This window comes from Mytilus galloprovincialis, chromosome 7, assembly GCF_965363235.1.
Source record: "Mytilus galloprovincialis chromosome 7, xbMytGall1.hap1.1, whole genome shotgun sequence".
Classification (NCBI taxonomy): domain Eukaryota; kingdom Metazoa; phylum Mollusca; class Bivalvia; order Mytilida; family Mytilidae; genus Mytilus; species Mytilus galloprovincialis.
In genome coordinates, this window is record NC_134844.1 from 35,030,683 (window position 1) to 35,052,430 (window position 21,748).

The 21,748-nt window shown below is 31.3% G+C and overlaps 1 protein-coding gene across 1 annotated transcript; it reads left to right on the top strand.

Annotated features, from left to right (window-relative positions):
• Positions 1-5,140: 5,140 nt before the first annotated feature.
• On the top strand, positions 5,141-21,328 carry LOC143082861 (peptidyl-glycine alpha-amidating monooxygenase B-like). Its single transcript, XM_076258819.1, has 14 exons — positions 5,141-5,257; positions 8,799-8,857; positions 10,206-10,315; positions 11,848-11,905; positions 13,017-13,107; positions 13,590-13,690; positions 14,526-14,603; positions 15,233-15,278; positions 15,685-15,752; positions 16,631-16,711; positions 17,588-17,667; positions 18,293-18,346; positions 19,453-19,502; positions 20,931-21,328. The coding sequence occupies exons 2-14, from the start codon at positions 8,809-8,811 to the stop codon at positions 21,076-21,078; spliced, it is 1,014 nt and encodes a 337-aa protein (XP_076114934.1). The 5' UTR covers positions 5,141-5,257; positions 8,799-8,808; the 3' UTR covers positions 21,079-21,328.
• Positions 21,329-21,748: the final 420 nt, after the last annotated feature.

Below are 21,748 nucleotides of genomic sequence, written 5' to 3' on the forward strand. Positions count from 1 at the left end.
TAAGGCCAATAACCCAGGAAGACCTATAGTTTCAGCGAACGGTCATCCGACGGAAAAAATATCGGAATTTGTTGACTTCCATCTTCGTCAACATGTTGAAGACTTACCATCTCACATCAAAGATACAACCGATTATCTTAGAAAAATGCAGGCCTTAAACCCACTCCCCTCCGACACGACTCTTGTTTCCATGGATGTTACCTCCCTCTACACTAATATTCCACATGCAGATGGCATCGATGCATGCAAAGAAGTTTGGAATTCCAGACCAGTGAAATATCCACCTACTGAATGCCTGGTCAAAATGCTCACGCTGGTACTTAAGAAAAACAACTTCACTTTTGATGGAGATCATTATTTGCAAGTAAATGGAACTGCCATGGGCACCAAAATGGCTCCGTCATATGCCAACATATTTATGGGCAAATTAGAGAAACAACTCCTTGAAACTTCCATCGAAAAACCGCTTTCCTGGTTTAGATTTATAGATGATGTGGATATGAAATGGAATAAAAGCGACGAGGATTTAGACACTTTTATCACTCATGCCAACAACATACATCCAAGTATCAAATTTACTCATGAGAAGTCTAAATCCAAAATCGCCTTCCTCGATACTTCAAGTTCGCTCACAGAGGGCATCATATCTACAGATTTATATTCTAAGCCTACTGACACTCATCAATATTTGTCCCCTAAAAGTTGTCATCCTGCTCATCTTACCAAGAGCATTCCATACAGTCAGGCACTTAGAGTCAAGCGAATATGCTCCAACACAGAAACAACTAAAAGACAACTGCGTAAACTTGAAACTCGCTTGAAGAAAAGGGGCTACAAACACAGAAATATCAAAAAAAGCTTTCAGAAAGCGGAGTCAATTCCGAGGAGTGAACTATTGGAATACAAAGTTAAAAAGAAAAACAAAAGGACTCCATGTGTTCTAACTTATCACCCATCTCTCAAAAACAGCTTTGGTGTCATTCGTGAGCATTGGAAATCAGTTGAAAAGAATTCCAAACTGTCCAAGATTTTCCCTGAGCCTCCAATGATAGCTTTTAGGCAACCTAGTAGTCTACGGAACCTACTAGTGCGGGCTGAAGTGTCTGATAATAGAAGTACTTCTGGAGAATGTCGTTCGTGTGGAGAGAAACGCTGCAAATGCTGTTTACAGATGCAGCATTCGTCAACATTTCACAGTAAGGCAACCGAAAATAACTATAAGATATTTTGCAATGTTACCTGCAAAAGTATGAATGTTATTTACATACTAGAATGTTCGGTTTGTGGCCTCCAATATGTTGGTGAATCAAAGCAGCCTTTCCACAAACGCCTCAATGGCCATAGGAGTGATATATCTAAGAAGCCACTTCTTCCAGTCTCTCAGCACTTCAGACAGTCAGATCACAAACTTGATGACTTTAACCGCATGAAAATTCTAGTGATTGAACAGAACATTCACTGGAGTGATGCACAGCGACAGGTTCGGGAAAGCTTTTGGATAAAGGAACTTAATGTACATCACCCAAACGGCATCAATAAGAAATACTAAAAGTTTTGTTTTCACTTATTTTTATTGTTAATATACACAGTCACGTATATTGATTTATAGTGTTTTGTTTAAATTATGATATTCAGGATTAAAATCAATCGACCAAAACTTACCTGTATTATCACCTGATCTATTTTCACACCTTATACATTATGTATCAGTATTGTTAAAACTTGTGACACAAGAAGAAGGCCATTTGTTGAGCCGAAATATTTGTCAACACGATTTTATAACAACATTTTCGTTTAATAACACCTTATATCAGTACCGTTGTGCAAATCTTTAGACTGATATAATTTTTTCCTTATCTGCATAGTATCGCCTATTCTAGACGATCCGGTACATAGTAAATTTGCTGGTTGGTCCTTTTTATAGACTTTTATATATATATATATATATATATATATATATATATATATATATATATATATATATATATATATATATATATATATATATATATATATAAGGTATTAGTACCTTCCAATGAACTTTATGATGAAACGAAATAGATGTTCTTGATGAAATCCCGACTAAATAATGTTTTGCATGAATACAGATGACGTATATCGAACTAATAAAGCTCTTAAATGTCGAATGATTTGAGAAATATATAATTCTTAAGGAAGCTGGCTTGTCATGTTTTGGAATTTTGGTCAGATTTTCGGAATCCTCTGGTTTTATCGATTTGAATGCCTTAACAAAATTTGTCCGGTGACCCCCATTTTTCTTTTTTACAATTCTTTTACCTGTATAATGATAAGCTGTCTGTTAAAGTCTTATAAAATTTTAATTACTTTTTAATAGTTTTTGAAGACTTAAACTTGTCAATGATAAAGCTATGAAAAGTCAAGAGAGAATATTTTCCCGCCAAAATTTCAATGGCTAATATCTCGAAAACAAGCACGGTGACCTATATATTTTTTTTGCTCTTTTGATTCCTTTATCAATCCCCTATCAATATATGCTAGTGTTTTGAAAAGTTAATTATTTTGAAACTGAGGAGCGAACTCCCTTGAGTGAGGAAAAAATTCAATTTAAAAATTGGATTCGTCTGATTTGTAATAAAATAAAGTACTGAGATTACCACTTTAGGTAACTGTTACAAATTGAGACGGAGGAAGCTGTATCTTAAATTCATCAGATACTTTATGTTCTTAGATGAGCGGATCCGATAAACCTAGCTTTTTGGTAGGATTCTTGTTGCGCAGTCTTTTTTTCTTGTAATGTTTTGTGGACTGTTGTTTATCTCTTCCTTTTCGTTTTGTGAGTTAGTCTCCCTCATGATTTATTCCGCCAACAACTATGTAGAAAACTCAGGAGTAAGCACCACGAACCCCGCAAAAAAGTTGCTGATGGGGTTTTTCAAAGAAGGTATATGCTGTATTTGTAGCAGTAATGATACCCATCGTGTTGCATGAACAGCTACATCCCTCGACGGAAAGATCAAGAAAAAAGAAACTGGATTGTCGTTATTACAAGTTGACTATGTATTGGGTCATCTGTCACATATATTCGACAAAAATTCACCAAATATTGATAGCATCTGATTAGAGTTTAACGAAATGTATAAGCTACTAACAACTATAATGCATATCTTAAATGCAAATAATAATTTATTTATTTTCATGCGTCAGAAGAATATCTCTAGATAAACCTTCATTAAAAACACAAAAATCCAAACTATCAAAAGCCAAAAACGTGTAAGACCTATAACCAGGAGTAGCTATACGGGACATAACAATAATAAGCAAAATCATGTTAGCTCTTCCTTGGCTAAAAAACACATAATGTAAGAAGAAAAAAACTGTGTTAAATCATGTTAGTCCGGAATGCCTCTCTTACTCGAGCGTCACAGATGAGTCTCTGGTGAACAACAGTTTACAGTATTATGGAATTGACTATAGCTTTATCGTTAATGTGTTACCGTGTTTGAACGTGGATGCAATGAAGTTCTGTTATTGACAGATACATACAGTCTGTTGAAAAACAACAGTCTGGCTGATAGTGGCTGTAAAACTCGTCTTAAAAGCGGTCCCGGATGACTGAATACAAACTTCACTTTTTCCTTCAAACTCGTTCTCTCCATTAAGCAGCTATCTATCATAGCAACGATAAGGAGTTATCATTATATTAATTGTAGTCTCGTTTAAAAACTATGATAGAATGAACGAATGAATTACAAGCCCAGTCTTAAAAATAAGATGATGTGGTATGGTTGCCAATGAGACAACTCTCCAGAAGAGGCCGTATGACTAATAAATAACAAGCTATAGGTCACTGTACGACCAAACTGCCCATACCACGTACTCAGGTATAAACGGCCCCGAAATGACAAATGTAAAATCAGTTAAGACAAAACAAAACAAAACAAAAAGGACCTAATTTATATTTTAAAAAAGAGTGAACGAAAAACAAATATGTAACACATCATCCAATAGATTTAGTGCACAGAAGTCATTAACAGTCACATTAAATGTTTGATAAATATATGTTATTGTACATTTCGTTCAATGATCATGATCATTGTGTTGTATCCCGTGTCGTTTATTAAAGTAAAATATTACGAATTTAAAGTATTTTCGAAGTGAAGAATATTTGGAAATAACTAGACACACCGATTGTTCTCAACTCAAAATTACAAAACATTTATATGCAGAAGTTAACAAAACAAAAATTGACTTTGAAATGGCTTTTGAATAGCAAAATCTTCAAAGATCATTTAAGCCTGCGCGTTTATCAACCCTCATATATTCTAATCAATAAGGAAAATCAAGATCCCTTTAGTCGGTTATGATTTGCTTTACGCACAAACAATTAAAAAGAAGTTTGATAAAAGAAACTGCGTGTATGAAATGGGGAAAAATATGTAAATCTGTTAACCATCTGTAATTTCACAATTACGCATCATCGTTGTTTTAGGGTCTCTAAAACTTCCATATATACTGTTTGGGAATAGATTCATTTTTAATCCAAAAGATACGTGCTAGTTCTATATTTAGGATGAAATAATTTAAAAGTGGAAAATGTTATATTAAATTCATCATTCCCCCAATTGTATTGTAGATTGAATTCTTCTGGCAATGCCTTAGAGACAATGTAGCCTAGGGTAATTATAAAAATCCGTTCAAATCCCATAAGAACAAAATTTGGATTAATAAACGTACAAGTTTAAAATTCTCCTTACATAAATATTGCTTGAGTATAACATAAAGAACGTAATGTACATTTTTCTAGGTGAGAGATGGGGCAACTGAATCAACATAGGTATTAAATAAACACTTCGACTTTCTTACATCCTTCTCGGTCAAATGATAAATAATAAGAAGGTCATGTACTTTTCCCTTATTGTCATGTTTTTATAGCACGCATATATAGAATAGGATAAACAAATGTAATTAATCATCATAAAAACAACCATATTAGCAGATTCAAAAACAAGATACAGCCAGTATTGTTTATTTACTACCCTTTTTCGCAGAAAAAAAATTATTCTTGTTGCGGAATATCATATTATTTATTATTATTTTTATTGTACAAAGACGGATTTATCAAGTGATGAAAAATATGTTTGCTGATTTCGTTTTCCTAATTCTTAGAAACAGAAAAAAAAACTTTTCCTTAATCATTTTAGTCTGTCATGTGACAATTTGTTTTTATTTACTTGAAGGAATGGATTTTGTCATATCAAATAACCGATGCGAAAGTGTAAGTAGTAAACAATTATGTTAATGTAATGATTAATAATACATATATATAATGACAAATTGTACTGTCTATTTGTGTAAAATATTTTTAGTTTATTTTTCCAAATTGTGACTTACTGTAAACGTAGCGTAAGTCGATATTCATTAACAATTTAAGTTGTTGTCTAGAAGGTTAAAAATATAGTTATTACATAGTTATCAATATTGATATCAATGATAGAACATAATTGAAAATGTTTTGTTAATTAATTTTGTAGTTTGTCCTTAACTTAGCTTACTTGACCTTAAAACAAAGTAGACGATATTGGATGTTTTATTGTTGTTATTGGCCTCTTTGAACAGAAACAAGATAAAGTCTAGCTTCAGTAATCGAGCTTATTCCTGAAACTGATTAATTTCCTGAAGTGATATCTACTTTTGTTTTATTCATAAACTGAAATTATAAAGAGTATCATTTGAATCTTGTCTAACTTAGTGATTCCTTTATTGTATACATTGATAAATTAGCTGATCTGTAAAATTAACATCTTCATGCCTTATATATCATAGATATAGGAAGATGTGGTGTGAGTGCCAATGAGACAACTCTCCATACAAATAACAATTTAAAAAGTAAACCATTATAGGTTAAAGTACGGCCTTCAACACGGAGCCTTGGCTCACATGTACTGTAGTACGACGCTAGATTAAAACTGACGTGGAAAGGTAACACCCAGCCACCGAAAGCTTCATTTTCATCGCTTCAATCCCGGCGAGGGAAGAACAAAAAATTTGCTTCTACAGATCTAACATTATCATGATTGTTGGGTTGATGTTTAGACGAGTTGTATATATATTTACGTATACGAGTCTAAATTGAAAACTACGTTCAAACCTATGATTGCGTTAGATAAGAACCGCAATTTTTATACTTGTGCATGTAAAACAAATTTCGTTGTAGAAGGGTCTAAAAACAGCACAAACAACATTTTCCAAAAGACCAAAAAAGTGAAAAGGTATATTTAAACAAAACGCATTTGACTAACAGGTCGAACAACTGATGTTCTTTAACCCTGTTGACTGTATATATATATATATATATATATATATAACAAGTCAAAAAGGGTACAACATCACCATTAAATAACTATAAAATATACAAATATTAGATATTTCGGATAACAGATATCCTTCTTCGGTAATTGCACAATGACAAATGAATCATGTCAATTCAAATTGAGACTCTATCAAAATCTTGATTTAAACAATTTAAGCGAACGCTGGAACAATTTTAAAATTTCCAAACACACCGCAAAGCTTAAGACTACAGAAATATGCCAAAAATAAAAATAGTTATTTACGATGTGAAATGGCACAACTCTAGATTTCCAAAGGTTGTGACAGTTGAGATGTTATAACTGCATTGAGGGCAGTCCTTAAACAAAAAAAATCAAAAATGTCCTAACCGATCCAGGATGGTATAAATTAGACAACGGTAGGGCAATTACAACAGAAACTACATATTTAAGCCTCCCAAACGAATATCAGTCTAATAATGATTGAAAAAATAAGTATTGTATAATGAGGTAAAATAATTGAACGTGGCAACGTACTTATACATCATCCCGAATCAATGAAAACCTGTAATTTAAACTATTATTTTAAAAATAATTTCGAACTGTAAAGCCAGTACTAAATGGATTGAATCTCAACAAAAACTGGGTGATTTCATCAGACATGCAAACAACGCCCACCATTCAATTAAATTTACGTATGAAATTTCCGACTCTAAGATATCTTTCTTAGACACAACCACATCTATAAAGGACGGTGTCATATCAACAGACCTTTACTGTAAACCCACAGATAAACATCAATACCTTTCTCCCCAAAGCTGTCACCCCAAACACTGTACAAAAAGTATCCCGTACAGTCAAGCTCTCAGAGTCAAGCGGATTTGCTCCTCTGAGGAGGCTGTCACGAAACGGTTACAGGAACTTCGCGGATTTTTGACAAAACGAGGTTATAAAAAATTGGACATAGATAAAGGGTTTGCGCGCGCTAACAATAACACCCGCAATGACCTCTTACAGTACAAACGGAAGAGGCGCAGCAAAATAGTCCCGTTTGTTCTTACATACAATCCAGCCTTTAATAACCTTTCACGTTTGATCCGTGCCAATTGGCAAACTATTGCCAAACACCCTAAATTATCCAAGATCTTTCCCAATCCTCCTGTCTTAGCTTTTCGGAGATCAGCAAGTCTGAAAGACTTATTTGTTAGAGCTGACGTCTCCTCAAATAAAAGCTGTTCAATTGCAGGATGGTGCAAGTCATGAGGTAACAGACGTTGCCTGACTTGTCAACAAATACTGAATACTCAAACATTCACTTGCCACTCGACTGGGTCTGTGTACACTATATATTGCAATGTAACTTGCAAAACCCAGAATGTTGTATACCTCCTTCAATGTCGATGTGGCATGCAGTATGTTGGCGAGACAGAGCAGCCATTTAACAAACGCATGAATGGTCATCGAAGTGACTACACTTGCAAGCCCGACCTACCCGTAAGTCGTCATTTGAGATCACCTGGACACACACAAGCTGATCTCAAAAACCTTACCATCACGATCATAGACCACAACGAGGGTTGGTTGAAGGTCGACAGAGTCGCTCGGGAAATATTTTGGATAAGAAAGTTACGGACAGTCTCCCCAGAGGGTATAAATGAAAAAACATAGAACGAGTCCCTCATTTTCCTGTGACTACCTGTTTCAAACTACGCCGGATTTAGTACTGGCTTTACAGTTCGAAATTATTTTTAAAATAACAGTTTAAATTACAGGTTTTCATTGATTCGGGATGATGTATAAGTACGTTGCCACGTTCAATTATTTTACCTCATTATACAATACTTATTTTTTCAATCATTATTAGACTGATATTCGTTTGGGAGGCTTAAATATGTAGTTTCTGTTGTAATTGCCCTACCGTTGTCTAATTTATACCATCCTGGATCGGTTAGGACATTTTTGATTTTTTTGTTTGAGGACTGCCCTCAATGCAGTTATAACATCTCAACTGTCACAACCTTTGGAAATCTAGAGTTGTGCCATTTCACATCGTAAATAACTATTTTTATTTTTGGCATATTTCTGTAGTCTTTGCGGTGTGTTTGGAAATTTTAAAATTGTTCCAGCGTTCGCATAAATTGTATAAATCAAGATTTTGATAGAGTCTCAATTTGAATTGACATGATTCATTTGTCATTGTGCAATTACCGAAGAAGGATATCTGTTATCCGAAATATCTAATATTTGTATATTTTATAGTTATTTAATGGTGATGTTGTACCCTTTTTGACTTGTTATATATTATATTTTGTAGTGTACAGAATCATATTACATGATCCATCGCAACGATTGATCGTTGACTATTTATTCAGTCATTATATATATATATATATTTAAATCTATGAATTAAAGCAAACTTTGGTAACAAAAAAGCATATATTTTCATCCTAGAATACAAGTAACGAGTTTTGTGTAATTATGTTTTAGGTGACGAAAAATGAATCAACCAATTACTGTGTACACGTTAATCATAGCCGCATTATTTGGTAAGTAACTGTTTATTCATAATAGTAGGATAATATGATACGGAAATAAAAGCCCACTTTATTTGCATAATGTTATCCATGCAATGCGTAGTATGTACATCTTTATTTTAAATGTTTTAAATATCTTTGCCACTGCTGATAGAGCTCTTCTTTCTCGAGGGTATCACTGGCTTAGTAGTCGGCACTTCTGTGTTGAAATGAATTATTATTGATATGGTCATAATTATAAATCAGCTGTAAACAAAACAAAAATAAATACTGAGGCTTTAGTTTCCTACATACGGAATAGATTTCATTAGCTGTATTTGGCAAAACTTAAATTTTAGTCATATGCTTTTCATTTTCGTACTTTATTTTGCCTTTTTTAACTCGTTTTGATTCGAGAGATTTTCGAGTCTTTTGAAGATGAAACGCGCATCTTGCGCTAATACAAAAATTTTAATTCTGGTATCTATTATGGGTTTATATATATATATTCTATTTAAGTTTATTGGTACAAAACAGATTTATTATACAAAAACATTTTTGACATTTAATGAACGCTTTCATGGGCGAAATAACCAATAATTTCAAAAGAATGGTTATCCTATACTTTTGATAAGAACAAAAGACTTTGAACTCAGATAAATATTTTTAAGGAGACGTAACTACGAAATAGTGCACTTCTAAATGAATCTGCACAAATTTGTGCTATCTTATATTTTAACTGGGAAAAAAGTACGATGATCCTATCTTTTCTTTTGATAATCTCAAAGCATTTAATAAAAGCTATCTTCAGTATTTTATTTTACAAACCTATCATTCAGTTAAGCTTCTGATCAAATAATGATGTGTTTTCCAATGTGTCATTTTGTAAGTAATTGTAGCTAATGAAAAATATCCAGTGACCTATCATTATTATTATATTTTTGAACATGTCACAATATATACTGCAACTATACTATAATTTGACAAAATCTGAATAAATTCTATTATTTCTAATTTATACTCCCATACCACCTAAAGTGTTTTTTTCTAGATATGCTTGGATAAAATTTGCAGCTGATAACACATTATAATATATAATATCTATAAACTTTAAACAGATAATACAAGGTCATTCATTCGAGATTTGAGTTTAATAAAATATTAATTTTGTTTTAAAACAAATTATAAGTTTCATTGTTGAAGACCGTACGGTGACATTAAGTTAGTACCTTCTGTCATTTGGTCTTTAATGAAGAGTTGTCTCAATGACTAGTCTACCACATGTTTATGTTTTATACATATATAAGGTTAGGCAAGATATTCGTACTTTTAACGGCGTGATTGTGTTGTTATAATCATTTGTCCTGGTTTGTTTTAATAGGAATGGTACAGTCTATTCGAGAACTGCCATACATTTCTGTGGACTCAAAACAAAGCGATGAGGAGCAGTTTCAATACAAAGTTGTAATACCACCTGTACAAACAACAGAGGTAATATATGGATAATGTTATATAAGGCAGCAACCATTTGATTTTCTAGGGAGGGGGTGGGGCTATGGATTTTTTTCCGGACAATCTATATTTTGGCTAAAACAATTTTTTCTTTCAATTTTAGCATTATATATAGTGTATAGTGGCAGTTGAAGGTGAAACAAACAATTTTATTTTCTCAGGATCAAAAACAAATTATTTTTTTCTCAAAAAATTGGAAACAAACTGGAAAAATCCATAGCCCCCCCCCCCACCCCCCACCCCCCGAAAATCAAATGGTTTTTGCATAAGTTGTTACTACTGTTAAAGCAGAAATGTTCGTTGGGGATTTAATTTCGTTTATTTCCTGGATAAAAAGTATACATGAAATTAAAACTTCAACGAAATTTTAACTATAGTTTTACATTATTGTATGAGAAGACAAAATCATTTTGACATTCATGAATACATACAATGAAATTAATAGGTTAATTGATTTGGCAACACTATTAAAATGTTTTCTTTCAATCATATGATAATCCTAATCTTTTGTTTGTACAGTAAAAAATAATGATCGAGAAGTGTCAATTAATGTCATTTAACAGTTGTTGTAATGGTCTGTTGTTCCCGCAAGCCGTAATATTTTTATTACACAATCATTGTCCTGGAATACAAGATCAGAGGTGTGTACAAGCTAGCTAGCGGGTGCAGGTCAAAATAATTAACAACATATGTTTATGCTCACTGTTAGTATTTTGACAAGTAGTTTAAAAATGCAATTACTGATTTTCAAATTTGCGAAAGTTAAGATAGTTTCATTGAATATTCTCAATAATAAAGTGACATTTACATATTTTTTTCTCAACTTAAAAACCACGAAAGTAAATCCCAACGAACTTACTTTTGAATACAAAACCACGAAATTGTAACCCCCACGGAAATTAAGGTTTATACAATAACATCTGTATTAACCTGTCGTAGGCACCAATAAAATTCTGAGCGCGCTGCTCAAGGGATTTTATTGATTAAAAGTTATAACATGCACAGTGTCAGCCTTAGGAAAATCCAAGTCATGTGAACTTTATTTTGTGTACTGAAAACATTTGTTTTACGCAAGTACGAAGACGTCATACACATTTTGGAATGTTTACGGTGACTGGTATCATTATCAGCACCGAAAGCTTAGAACGATAACCACAAACAATTTCATTTATGTAATACAAAGTAAATAATTTAATAGAGAATAACGGCAGTTTTGTTTTTGATACTCCCTTTATCAGTCGTAATAATTGATGAAAGTCAGAAAAAAATCTTTATCAGCCATTAAATATGTTTGGATTTAATTTGAAATGATACGGCGTTGTTTGTTAAACTATTCGCACGTGTATTGTCGATTTGAAATTTCATCAAATTGAGATACCAAACGATATTTTAGAACTGAGTATTGAGGGGAAAAAAACCTATAAATTAACCAACCAAAATTAAACTATTGTGGTTTACAAATCAGTCAATTGGTTAATCTGCTGTCTATATGTTTAACATTTTCTATTTAGGTAAACAGGTACATTTGCTATTCAAAATCATTAGAAGAGATAGGAGAAAGTTACATAAGTAAGTCCATAATTTTATTGATTAGTCTTAGAAATGGTTTGAATCATCAACATAAAAAGAAGTGATAACTTTTGAAACTTTCTATTTATCTAATTCGCAATTGATAATTATCTGTCCTAATCCGTCCGCACCTGATAGGTCTTTGCGTTTGGCTGTTTTTCTAAGATCTTTTTTATGAAAGTACATATTTTCAGTCATTAAAAATTCATTATGATAATATATAAATATATTATATTGAAAAAACAAGCCTGTTTTTCAGTGGTTGTTGATTGTTGATGTGGTTCTCGTTTTTTATATGGATTAGACGTTTATTTTCCTTTTTGAAAGTATTACACTGGTAATGTTGGGGCCCATTGTAGCTTGCTGTTCGGTGTGAGACAATGCTCCGCTATCCATATCGTATTTGACCTATAATGGTTTACTTATTAAAAGTTCTGACTTGGATGGAGGGTTGACTCATTAAAACTCATACCACATCTTCCTATATCTAAACACAAGATAAATTATTCATTATTCTGATGGCCATTAAACAAATATATCTTGTAATTAATCGCACATTTAAACCTCTTTGAGATAGTTTTCTCGTTTGCATTGTTTAAAATTTGTTATATGGGGACCTTTTATAGTTTGCAGTATAAGTTTTGCTTATTGTCGAAGGCCGTTGCGACTTATATTTGCCAACGTCTACAATAATTGATGTCTTGTGGAAAATTATGCTTTTAGCAATATCAAAACACAGCTTCTTTATTTTTATAAGCATATTGTATTTTTTTCATGTAAGCCAAACTTAAGAGAAAAATGGTCTTAGGTAAAAATGAGTTATCTGTCAAGTTTTAAAGAAAGGAAGACAATTTAACTCAACTAGTATATTGTTTATTTCACTGAATACTTACATAAACTTAGGTATACAGTTAGTTAAGAATAATGCTTTAAGACGTAAAGACAAAACACACATTCATCTTAGAATAAAGCATACACTACGTGACATATTAGAATGGAAAAAAGACCAGAACTAATCTGAAAAATATATTTCAACAGTTATGACCTTTATTGACATGCATCTATACTTTACTGTTGTATCATTGATACTGACCTATTTGTATGTTTTCAGCAAAGTTGTTAACTGAGCCTGACCCAATCGTTAAACCACATCATGTCGACGCCGGTCTGTGCCTAGAACCTTTACATGAAGATGCTTCATGGTAAACATTCTAACAACTTTTCTTTCTTTCTATTATTAATAGATAAAAGGAGAAAGAGATACTTGTCAATGAGAATATGCAAAATTAAACAAAAAACAAATGCAAATATAGTTCAATGCTTTATTCTTGTTTACTTCATGTAATTTGTATAATCTTACTGAAAAATGTTGCACTACTGTCTTTCTCGTGATAGACATTCTGAATTGATAAGTGCGCTTTCTCCTACTTTAAATAGTCTAAATTTGTATTTTCGTAGTTACTTGTTTCTTTTAAAGATACAGTATGTAAATGTGGAACATATATTTAAAAACAAATAACTATATTATAATTTTTATAAATAATGTCAATAAAACATTGGATATGAACTACTTAAAAAGTTGTGTCATTCATTCTAAGTATGAAGATCGTTCAACCACTGACAAACTTCAAACTTCAAACATATCACAACTTATATTGTATACTGCACGTACATACTTTTTTAGGGATTGTCAAAGAGGACTAGCATGTAAAGGCGATGCTGTTGAGTTCAGTGTTACAGACAATTTCCAGTCTGTCGATAAACCTTTCTACGTTCTACCAAAAGGTAATTATTTTAAAATGTTAGCGAACATTTTAGTAAGTATGACATTTTAAAACAATAGATACTAAAGGAATATACACTGGTAATGATAAAATGTTTGAAGAAAAGTGAAATATAACAAAGGGATAACCAAACTCATGGGTCGAAAATGAAGTGACAAGGCTATAAAACAAATGAAAAAAACAAACCCCACCACTAACCTAGGTAGATGTCAATAGCTCTGGAAAGGAGAAAAAGATTAGGCATCCGTCATGTGACTCATTTAAGTTTAAATGTACATTGTTTAAATATGTCTCAACTTATTAAAGGACGGTCAGCATTGGGATTACATTATATTTTATCCTTCTGTACACTCGTAAGCTAAAAACAAATATTCAACACTTATACTGTACATTTTAATATTCATGAAACTTGTATAATACATATGAAAATAAGAAGATTTGTGAACTGTGAAGCAATGTGAGAAAACTGTCCAATTACAGATATATCACAAAAAAAATCTTAAAAATTAACGGATGCTCCAATTTTTTCTTTAAATAACTGTAAGTTTGAAAATAAATATTAAACAAGTTTTATGTTAATTTTTATGTCTATGAAACTTATATAAATGCATTTAAAAGTAAAGAGATGTGGTACGATTACAAAGTATCAAGGAGTGTTCAAATGAAGTAGGCGTATGCAATTATAGGCCACCGTAAGGCCTTTAACAATTAGAACAACCCATACCGTATAGTCGACCCAGAGACAAAAAAAGTGAGTAATATTATTTCAAACGAGAAAAAAACTAAAACATAATTTTTCTAAAATGTCTTTGAATTCAAAAATTTATTATTTGAAGATGTATCAGCAAAAGTTGGTGGAAATGGAAAGAAATATTTTTTAATTGTTCAGATGCATATCTACGAACCATTAAAAGGTGAGAAATAAGTAAAACATAGAAATGATTAGAAAACAAATACGAGGAATATGTTTACATAGCACAAAATACAGCAACAAACTTTCATAGAATTCCTCATCAAAATCTGCACGACTGTCTTAAAAAAGACATTTGAAAACTATAATTGTTTGATGTATGTCCCCTATATGAGTTTGAACCTCCAAAATGTTTAGGGATGAAATATATCAATGGGGAATTAAGACACCATATGTTTTCAATAAGAGAGAACAGTATGGCTAAAAACAGAAAAACGACGAAATGAAATCTACAAAACACCAAATATTAATCAACGCACAGTTTTAATGAGTTCTGACTAAATGGAAGAGTCAACATTTTAAATTAGAGTATAGTTTCCCAATTGCAACGTATCGGATTAACGTTAAATAAGAAAAACGTGGGAACAAAACTGACACACAAAAAAAAATAAAATTCGGCATTAGGAAATTGTTAAGTATGCCAATAAACATGAGCTTAATAGGTAGACACTTCATCTTAAAAACCAGCACCAAAAATGACGGGTTTGGTAATCAGTAGTTTTAAATATGATAATGAAATTGTATGTTATCTCAATTAGTAATCCTAATTTACATTATATTTTTTTATTACAGAGCCTGCATCGCCGGCCAATATAACTTTAACATTCAAGAAAAAACCGTAAGTTCAATTTTTTTTATTAGATAATCGTTGCACAGTTTTGATAAGATTTTACTTTTAGAAAACAACTGTATCAAATTCAAATTGATCAATATGATGAAGTTCTTTGATCATTTGAATAGCATGATATAAAATATTGTAAGGTCATTAAAAACTATCTTGTTTACTTTAGAATCGTTAATGATTTCTGTTATATCATAGTTTTTTATGATAACTTTGTGCGTTTCATTACATTGTCCATAACCGGTTAATGAGGTGCAATTCTGTGAATGAAAAATGTACCTATTGAAATGATCTATGTCTTTTTGACCTAAGTGAATAGTTGTGATATTGGCAATCAGAGGTCTGCTTATTTTGTTATGATTAAAAATATACAAGTAACGTTTTGTTGTATAATTGATTTTAGAACAAAGTATAATTACCAGAAGTTCTTACTTGGGAATGAAGGTTTCGTTCCTGCAAGTAAACCAAATGGTATGTACAAATTAGACATGTAGCTTACAAATACATAATAACAAGGAAATTGCATTTGAACAGATCATATAAAATAGAAGTTTTAAATATTCATCATTTCAAATTCCATACTCTGTAGTCCTTAATTTAATGTAGCAAGTTTTGTTGTAGTATGGCCTGAAACTTTTTTTTTTTATTTATCATGTGTTTTTTTTTTTTTTCATCACTAATACTTTGGGTTGAAACTGATTCTGTTCTGCAAAGTCCCGAACGCACCTTCAACTCAGAAGACAATTTCTTTGTACGGATATGATATATAACACACGTTTCTTAAAATATTTTCTTTCTATTGGAAAGTCATGAAAGTGAGTAAGAAACCTAATGTAAAATTGACTGAAGATAAGTTTGGCTAATCCTTGAGATCAAATAGTTATCAAAGGTACCAGGATTATAATTTAGTACGCCAGACGCGCGTTTCGTCTACATAAGACTCATCAGTGACGCTCATATCAAAATATTTATAAAGCCAAACAAGTACAAAGTTGAAGAGCATTGAGGATCCAAAATTCCAAAAATCGTTTTTTAAATAATCACACATTCTTGATTTTCACATGATTTTATTTATGTGCAAGTAATCTAGGAACCGGGTTTGGAACGTTCTAAGCTTTAGTTCAGTAAGTGACATTTTTATTATTTACATATGTATCGTTAATAACATCAACAATTTTCTAATGGAATGAAGCAGTCCGTTTACTTGGAAATAATGCTTTTACTACATTTATGAATAAAACTATCAGGTTTCGTATAATGATGATCATTATATAAGATGTAATAATACAAGTAGTACCTGTACACACATATCGAGAAACATATGAATATGTTATTTGATCATTTTTTAGGTTTCTTCACACATGTTGGTTGCGAATGGAAAAGACCTACAGCGATTGCCTTTCATTATTATGTTCATACACATGTACATGGTGAGTATTTTGAATAACGTTTCTTTTAATCTATATCAACTTAGTATTAATGTCCGTAGAACAGTTTGGATTCTAAATGTTGATTTTGTTGTTTTTCCTACCCTAACAGTCCATACCAGTTATTGTCATTAATTTGCACACATAAATTAATCGGGACTAAACTTGATTTTTGATCTCGTTTATCACTGGATTAACTTTGAGGTTATGTAACTTTTTAACATAGATATATGTTAAGGTTACTAGGAGAATATACAGGTTTGAAAATTGAAATTGTTCAACCATTGACCATATCAATTTGAAATGAAATGGTGTATGTGTCATTGTAACAGTGTCTTGTTATGTTGCTATTGAATCGATGAACTAGTAAATCTCACATCTCTATTTGCCCAAAAAAGTATACATTTTAAGTAATGGTGAATATATTAGAAGACCTTTTCCAGGCAGTTCAAACCTTTTTTTTGTACGAAGAAGACCAATTTTCGGAAGATACAAAAAGAACATTTACAAACTCATCAAGTCCAGTGAAACTGACAATACCATGGAAAAAAACTCAAAATACAGTAAACATAAAAATATAAGTTTCTAATCACTATTGAGCAAACAAAAGATTTATATCATGAATATTACTCACAAAACAAGAACAAATTAAAACGGATTCATCTCAAAGTGTTCGAAAAGGAAACCAATAATTGGTCCCTCGCGCCCGTCATGTTGATACAGGTTGTTTTTCACACAACCAGAAGAAAGAGTTTCATTACTTTCTATTTGACTATAAAGATTTCAGTTGTCAAAGCTTTATTTCAGCTGCATTGACAAATTAAGAATGCTACTATGTACTATTGGTCACTATACATTTAAATTAATTTTTTTTGTCAGGTATTTTCGCCGAAGGATTTCTTATTCGAAATAATACTTGGACATACCTTGGTGGTCAGAAAACTAGAGAAAGACATCAGGTCTGATTTATGTGATTCTTAAGGATTATCTATGAGTCGTTATTAATATTGTTTGCTGTTGTGCATTGTATGATTTAAGATGTACTTCTTTCGAGTGTAATGCAACTGCAAACCTATAGAAGAAAGTTTTGAAGTAAATAAGGACCCATCTGTATAATTATTTAAAAAAAAAATCTTACAGTTTTTGTCTGTAAAATGAGGCAAAAAGTTGTTTTTCGGATTTTAGAAACAATATTAATGTATTTCAGTTAATAGTAAAGATTCATTTACATCTAGCACATGTAAACTACCGATTTTCTTCATAACTGATGACAGAGAGTAGATAATCACAACATTTACATCGTAAATATTTAAAAACAATTATAAGAATTTGTAAGATTACAACTCACAGGAGTCAACTACTAGTATTTACTTTAAATATTGTTTATCACTGTTACAACAAGATAGTTTTGAAACCATGTTTGAATATTAAACCTTCATAGTTTTTTGTTTGTTTGTTTGCGTGCTTTGTTTTTATTTTCATTCACGCATAAAGTTTCCTTTAATATCAAAAAATATCTTTGCAACATATTATGTTGTTTTGTTTAATTTATCAAAACGTATGAAATATATATTTACACTTTAGGTATGGTTTGATGTCGTAAACGGACCAGTAGAAATACGACCTGGTGATATTTTAGTGAGTTTTTTTTTTAATTTATTTACCAACCTGGTGATATGGTTAACAAATTCGTCTCATTTCATTTCAAAACAGTTGTGAGATATTTTAGGAGACGTGGCAATTGTTACATTTTATATGGTAGCTTAGTTTCATGGCTTGAATAATAGACTGTACGATATGAATACAAATACATTCTTCATTCAAATCCATAGAAGCTATTGTACTCCTACCATATTAAACTAAAAAGTTTATTTACATCTTCTATTTAAAATAATAATCCGTTGTCTGATATAGTTGCAGTTTACATTAATAAACATATAGTACATGTGATATAGAACTTACTCAATATTGTTCAGTGTAACACATTATGTGAAAATCTCAAGGCATGCAATAATTGTGGTCGATGTTTTATATGCATATGCATGTGTGTCCCAGAAAATGTGAACAAATGTGCTTTGTTAATATGCCTTTTGTGTTTTTTCTCACATATTTGTATGTTTTAATAATGTTTAAAATTATTACACAATGTTGACTGCTGTACCCAAAATTTTACTTTTTATGTCAGTTTGTTTTGTTCACACATCGTTGTCAATATAATAGAATTGTATGCGACTGTCGTACAAGTGAGAGTTTGAGCTTGCTATAAAACTAGGTTGAATCCACTATTTTCCACATGAGAAAATTCCTGTACCAAGTCAGGAATATGACAGTTTTTATCGTTTGATGTGTTTGCACTAATGAATTCACCGTTTGATAAGGGCTTTTTTAAATTTTCCTCGGAGTCCAGTATTTTGTGATTTTTTGTCAGACGAAATAAAATGAAACGATGATGTAAATGAATTATTGGGTTTTTACCAAAAAATACGTTTATTCAGTTTATGCATAAAAACTATAAATTGTCAATGATATACTATTCGACAAAATAGTGTTGTATTGTTCTATAACAAGATTTATGTAATCATCATTTTTCTTTTCAATCGTAAAGATATTCATTTATCTTAACTATTTTTTTATTTCGAATTGATTGTAACCAAACTGTTGAGTTAAGTTTTTTCACATAGTGTGTTACTTTTAAGTTTTTGAATATAGACAAATTTACGGCATGTATTTATCCTTCATTGCAGGCTTCACGTTGTTTGTTTATCAATAATGAAGAAAAAGATATTGATCTTAAGTAAGTAATGAAAGAATAAATTGATCAGTAGAGCACTTGCTATTTATACAAGGTAGAACATTCGAAGAAAATACATACCTTACAGAACTCAAACAAATGAACACTTGTTATAATTTTTTGGATCTCAGGGACTTAGTGTAGCCGACAAAGCTCACACCTCTTCACTGTTGCTGCAAAATGGCTTTTATGATCATCTTGAGGATAATTATTTACTAGATATAAATATCACATAGCATGCGAACTGACACATACTGATGCATGAAGATATAAACATGTTTTAAAACAAACAATAACTAAAACTGTACTTATATGACCAGTAATCAAAATCTATATACAATGTACCATATAAATAAAGGCAACAGTAGTATACCGCTGTTCAAAACTCGTAAATCTATGGACAAAAAAACAAAATTGGGGTAACAAACTAAAACTGAGGGAAACGCATTAAATATAAGAGGAGAACAACGACACAACATTAAAATGTAACATACACAGAAACAGACTAAGCATTAGATAAAATCCGATGAGAATAACAAATATAACATCAAAACCAAATACATGAATTTGGGATAGAAAAGTACCGTGACACGTCTTATAGTAATGTGAATTTACACTCAAATATAAGAGAAAACAAACGACACAACGGAAACACAACGTATATAGCGTGTTATTTTCGCGGGTGTAAAATTTTGCGCTTTTTATTGAGTACGGTATACGAAATATTTTTTCAGTTATGATTTTGGCGGATTCAACACTTTTATCATTATCTGTGCATGTACACTTTTAAATTGGCGGAATTTATTTTGGCGATTCTGTTCTATCCGCGAAAATGTACACCCCGCAAAAATAACCCACTATACGGTAACATATATTTAAAAAGTTGTTTCAACCATTACAGCGACAAAATATTTGCTAGATGACTTGGCTAGAAATAATATTTTGACAACTATTTTATGAACAGCAAACTAATTGTAAGACGTGGAGTCAAACTGAATGTATACCAGAACATACGATAAAATCATATTATTTTTACTAAAGTTTAAACGACAAACTTAAGAATCTGCTGAGTTAAACGAAGTACTTTTGATATGAATACAAAAAAAACTGCAAACTCAAATAGATTTACATGAACGCATCAGCATCAATAGTTTTTAAATGAAATAACTTAGAATTTTCTAAATGAAAATATTTTAAAAGGAAATGAGAATATCTTCAAATTAGAGCAACATAGAGGTGTCAACAAACAAATGTCAAAACAAGGTGTCAACCTCTAAATGAGTTGAATAGATAAATACAATTATCTGTTTTTTAAATAATTCAAATAATATTTTTTGAATTTGCTAATAATTTCCTCAGTGTTTCTTTATATAGTTATTAAATATACTAGTTGCTATGTATAAAATGACTTTTTCATCATTTCTATTATAGATCAGAAGATACCTGTATATTCCAGCTGAGTGTTGGATATGATATACAATACCAGGAGTATTTTGCCCGTCCACCGGGCTGTATTTCGACATCGCCTGATTTTACCTTTTGCAGTAACGAAAAAACAGCTGCACTTTGCGATAGATAACTGGTTATATTCATATTGTTACTGTGATCTGCAATTTAATTGTAATAATGTTTGAAAACACATTGAAATAAATAACACCTATATTAAGTATTTCAAGCTAACATCACCCTTTGAAATAGTGAATTAATCGGTAGGACCTTTAGCGTCATATGTCATGTGACCAGAAAGAAGTTAGAGGAATCCATTGCAGCCTAGTTTTGTTTTATTTTTAATCAATAAAGCAATAAAAAATATAACTTGTTGACAACTGTACCCATACTGTTTGTTATTTTTACCGATTATGTCTGTTTTGTTCACCCGTTGTTGTCAATGCAATGGCATTTGATGCTGTCATACAAGTGAGAGGTTTAACTAGCTATTAAACCAGGTTTAATTCCCCTTTTCCTACATAAGAAAATGCCATTCGTTTGATGTGTTTGAGCTTTTGATTAGGGACTTTCCGTGTTTTATGTTCCTCGGATTATTTTGTTATTTCACTTTTTGCCATCTTATCTTAAAAAAACATATGTTGTTCAGCTCTTCAACAGTAGTATTTGTTTTGTATTATCATTTTTTTTTTTTTTGCAACAATGAAAGACATTTTTAGAGGGTATTTTTTTTTAAATTATTTGTCAAGATGAAACATGTGAAATTACATAATACAGTATTAGACACAAATTTAAAAAAAAAA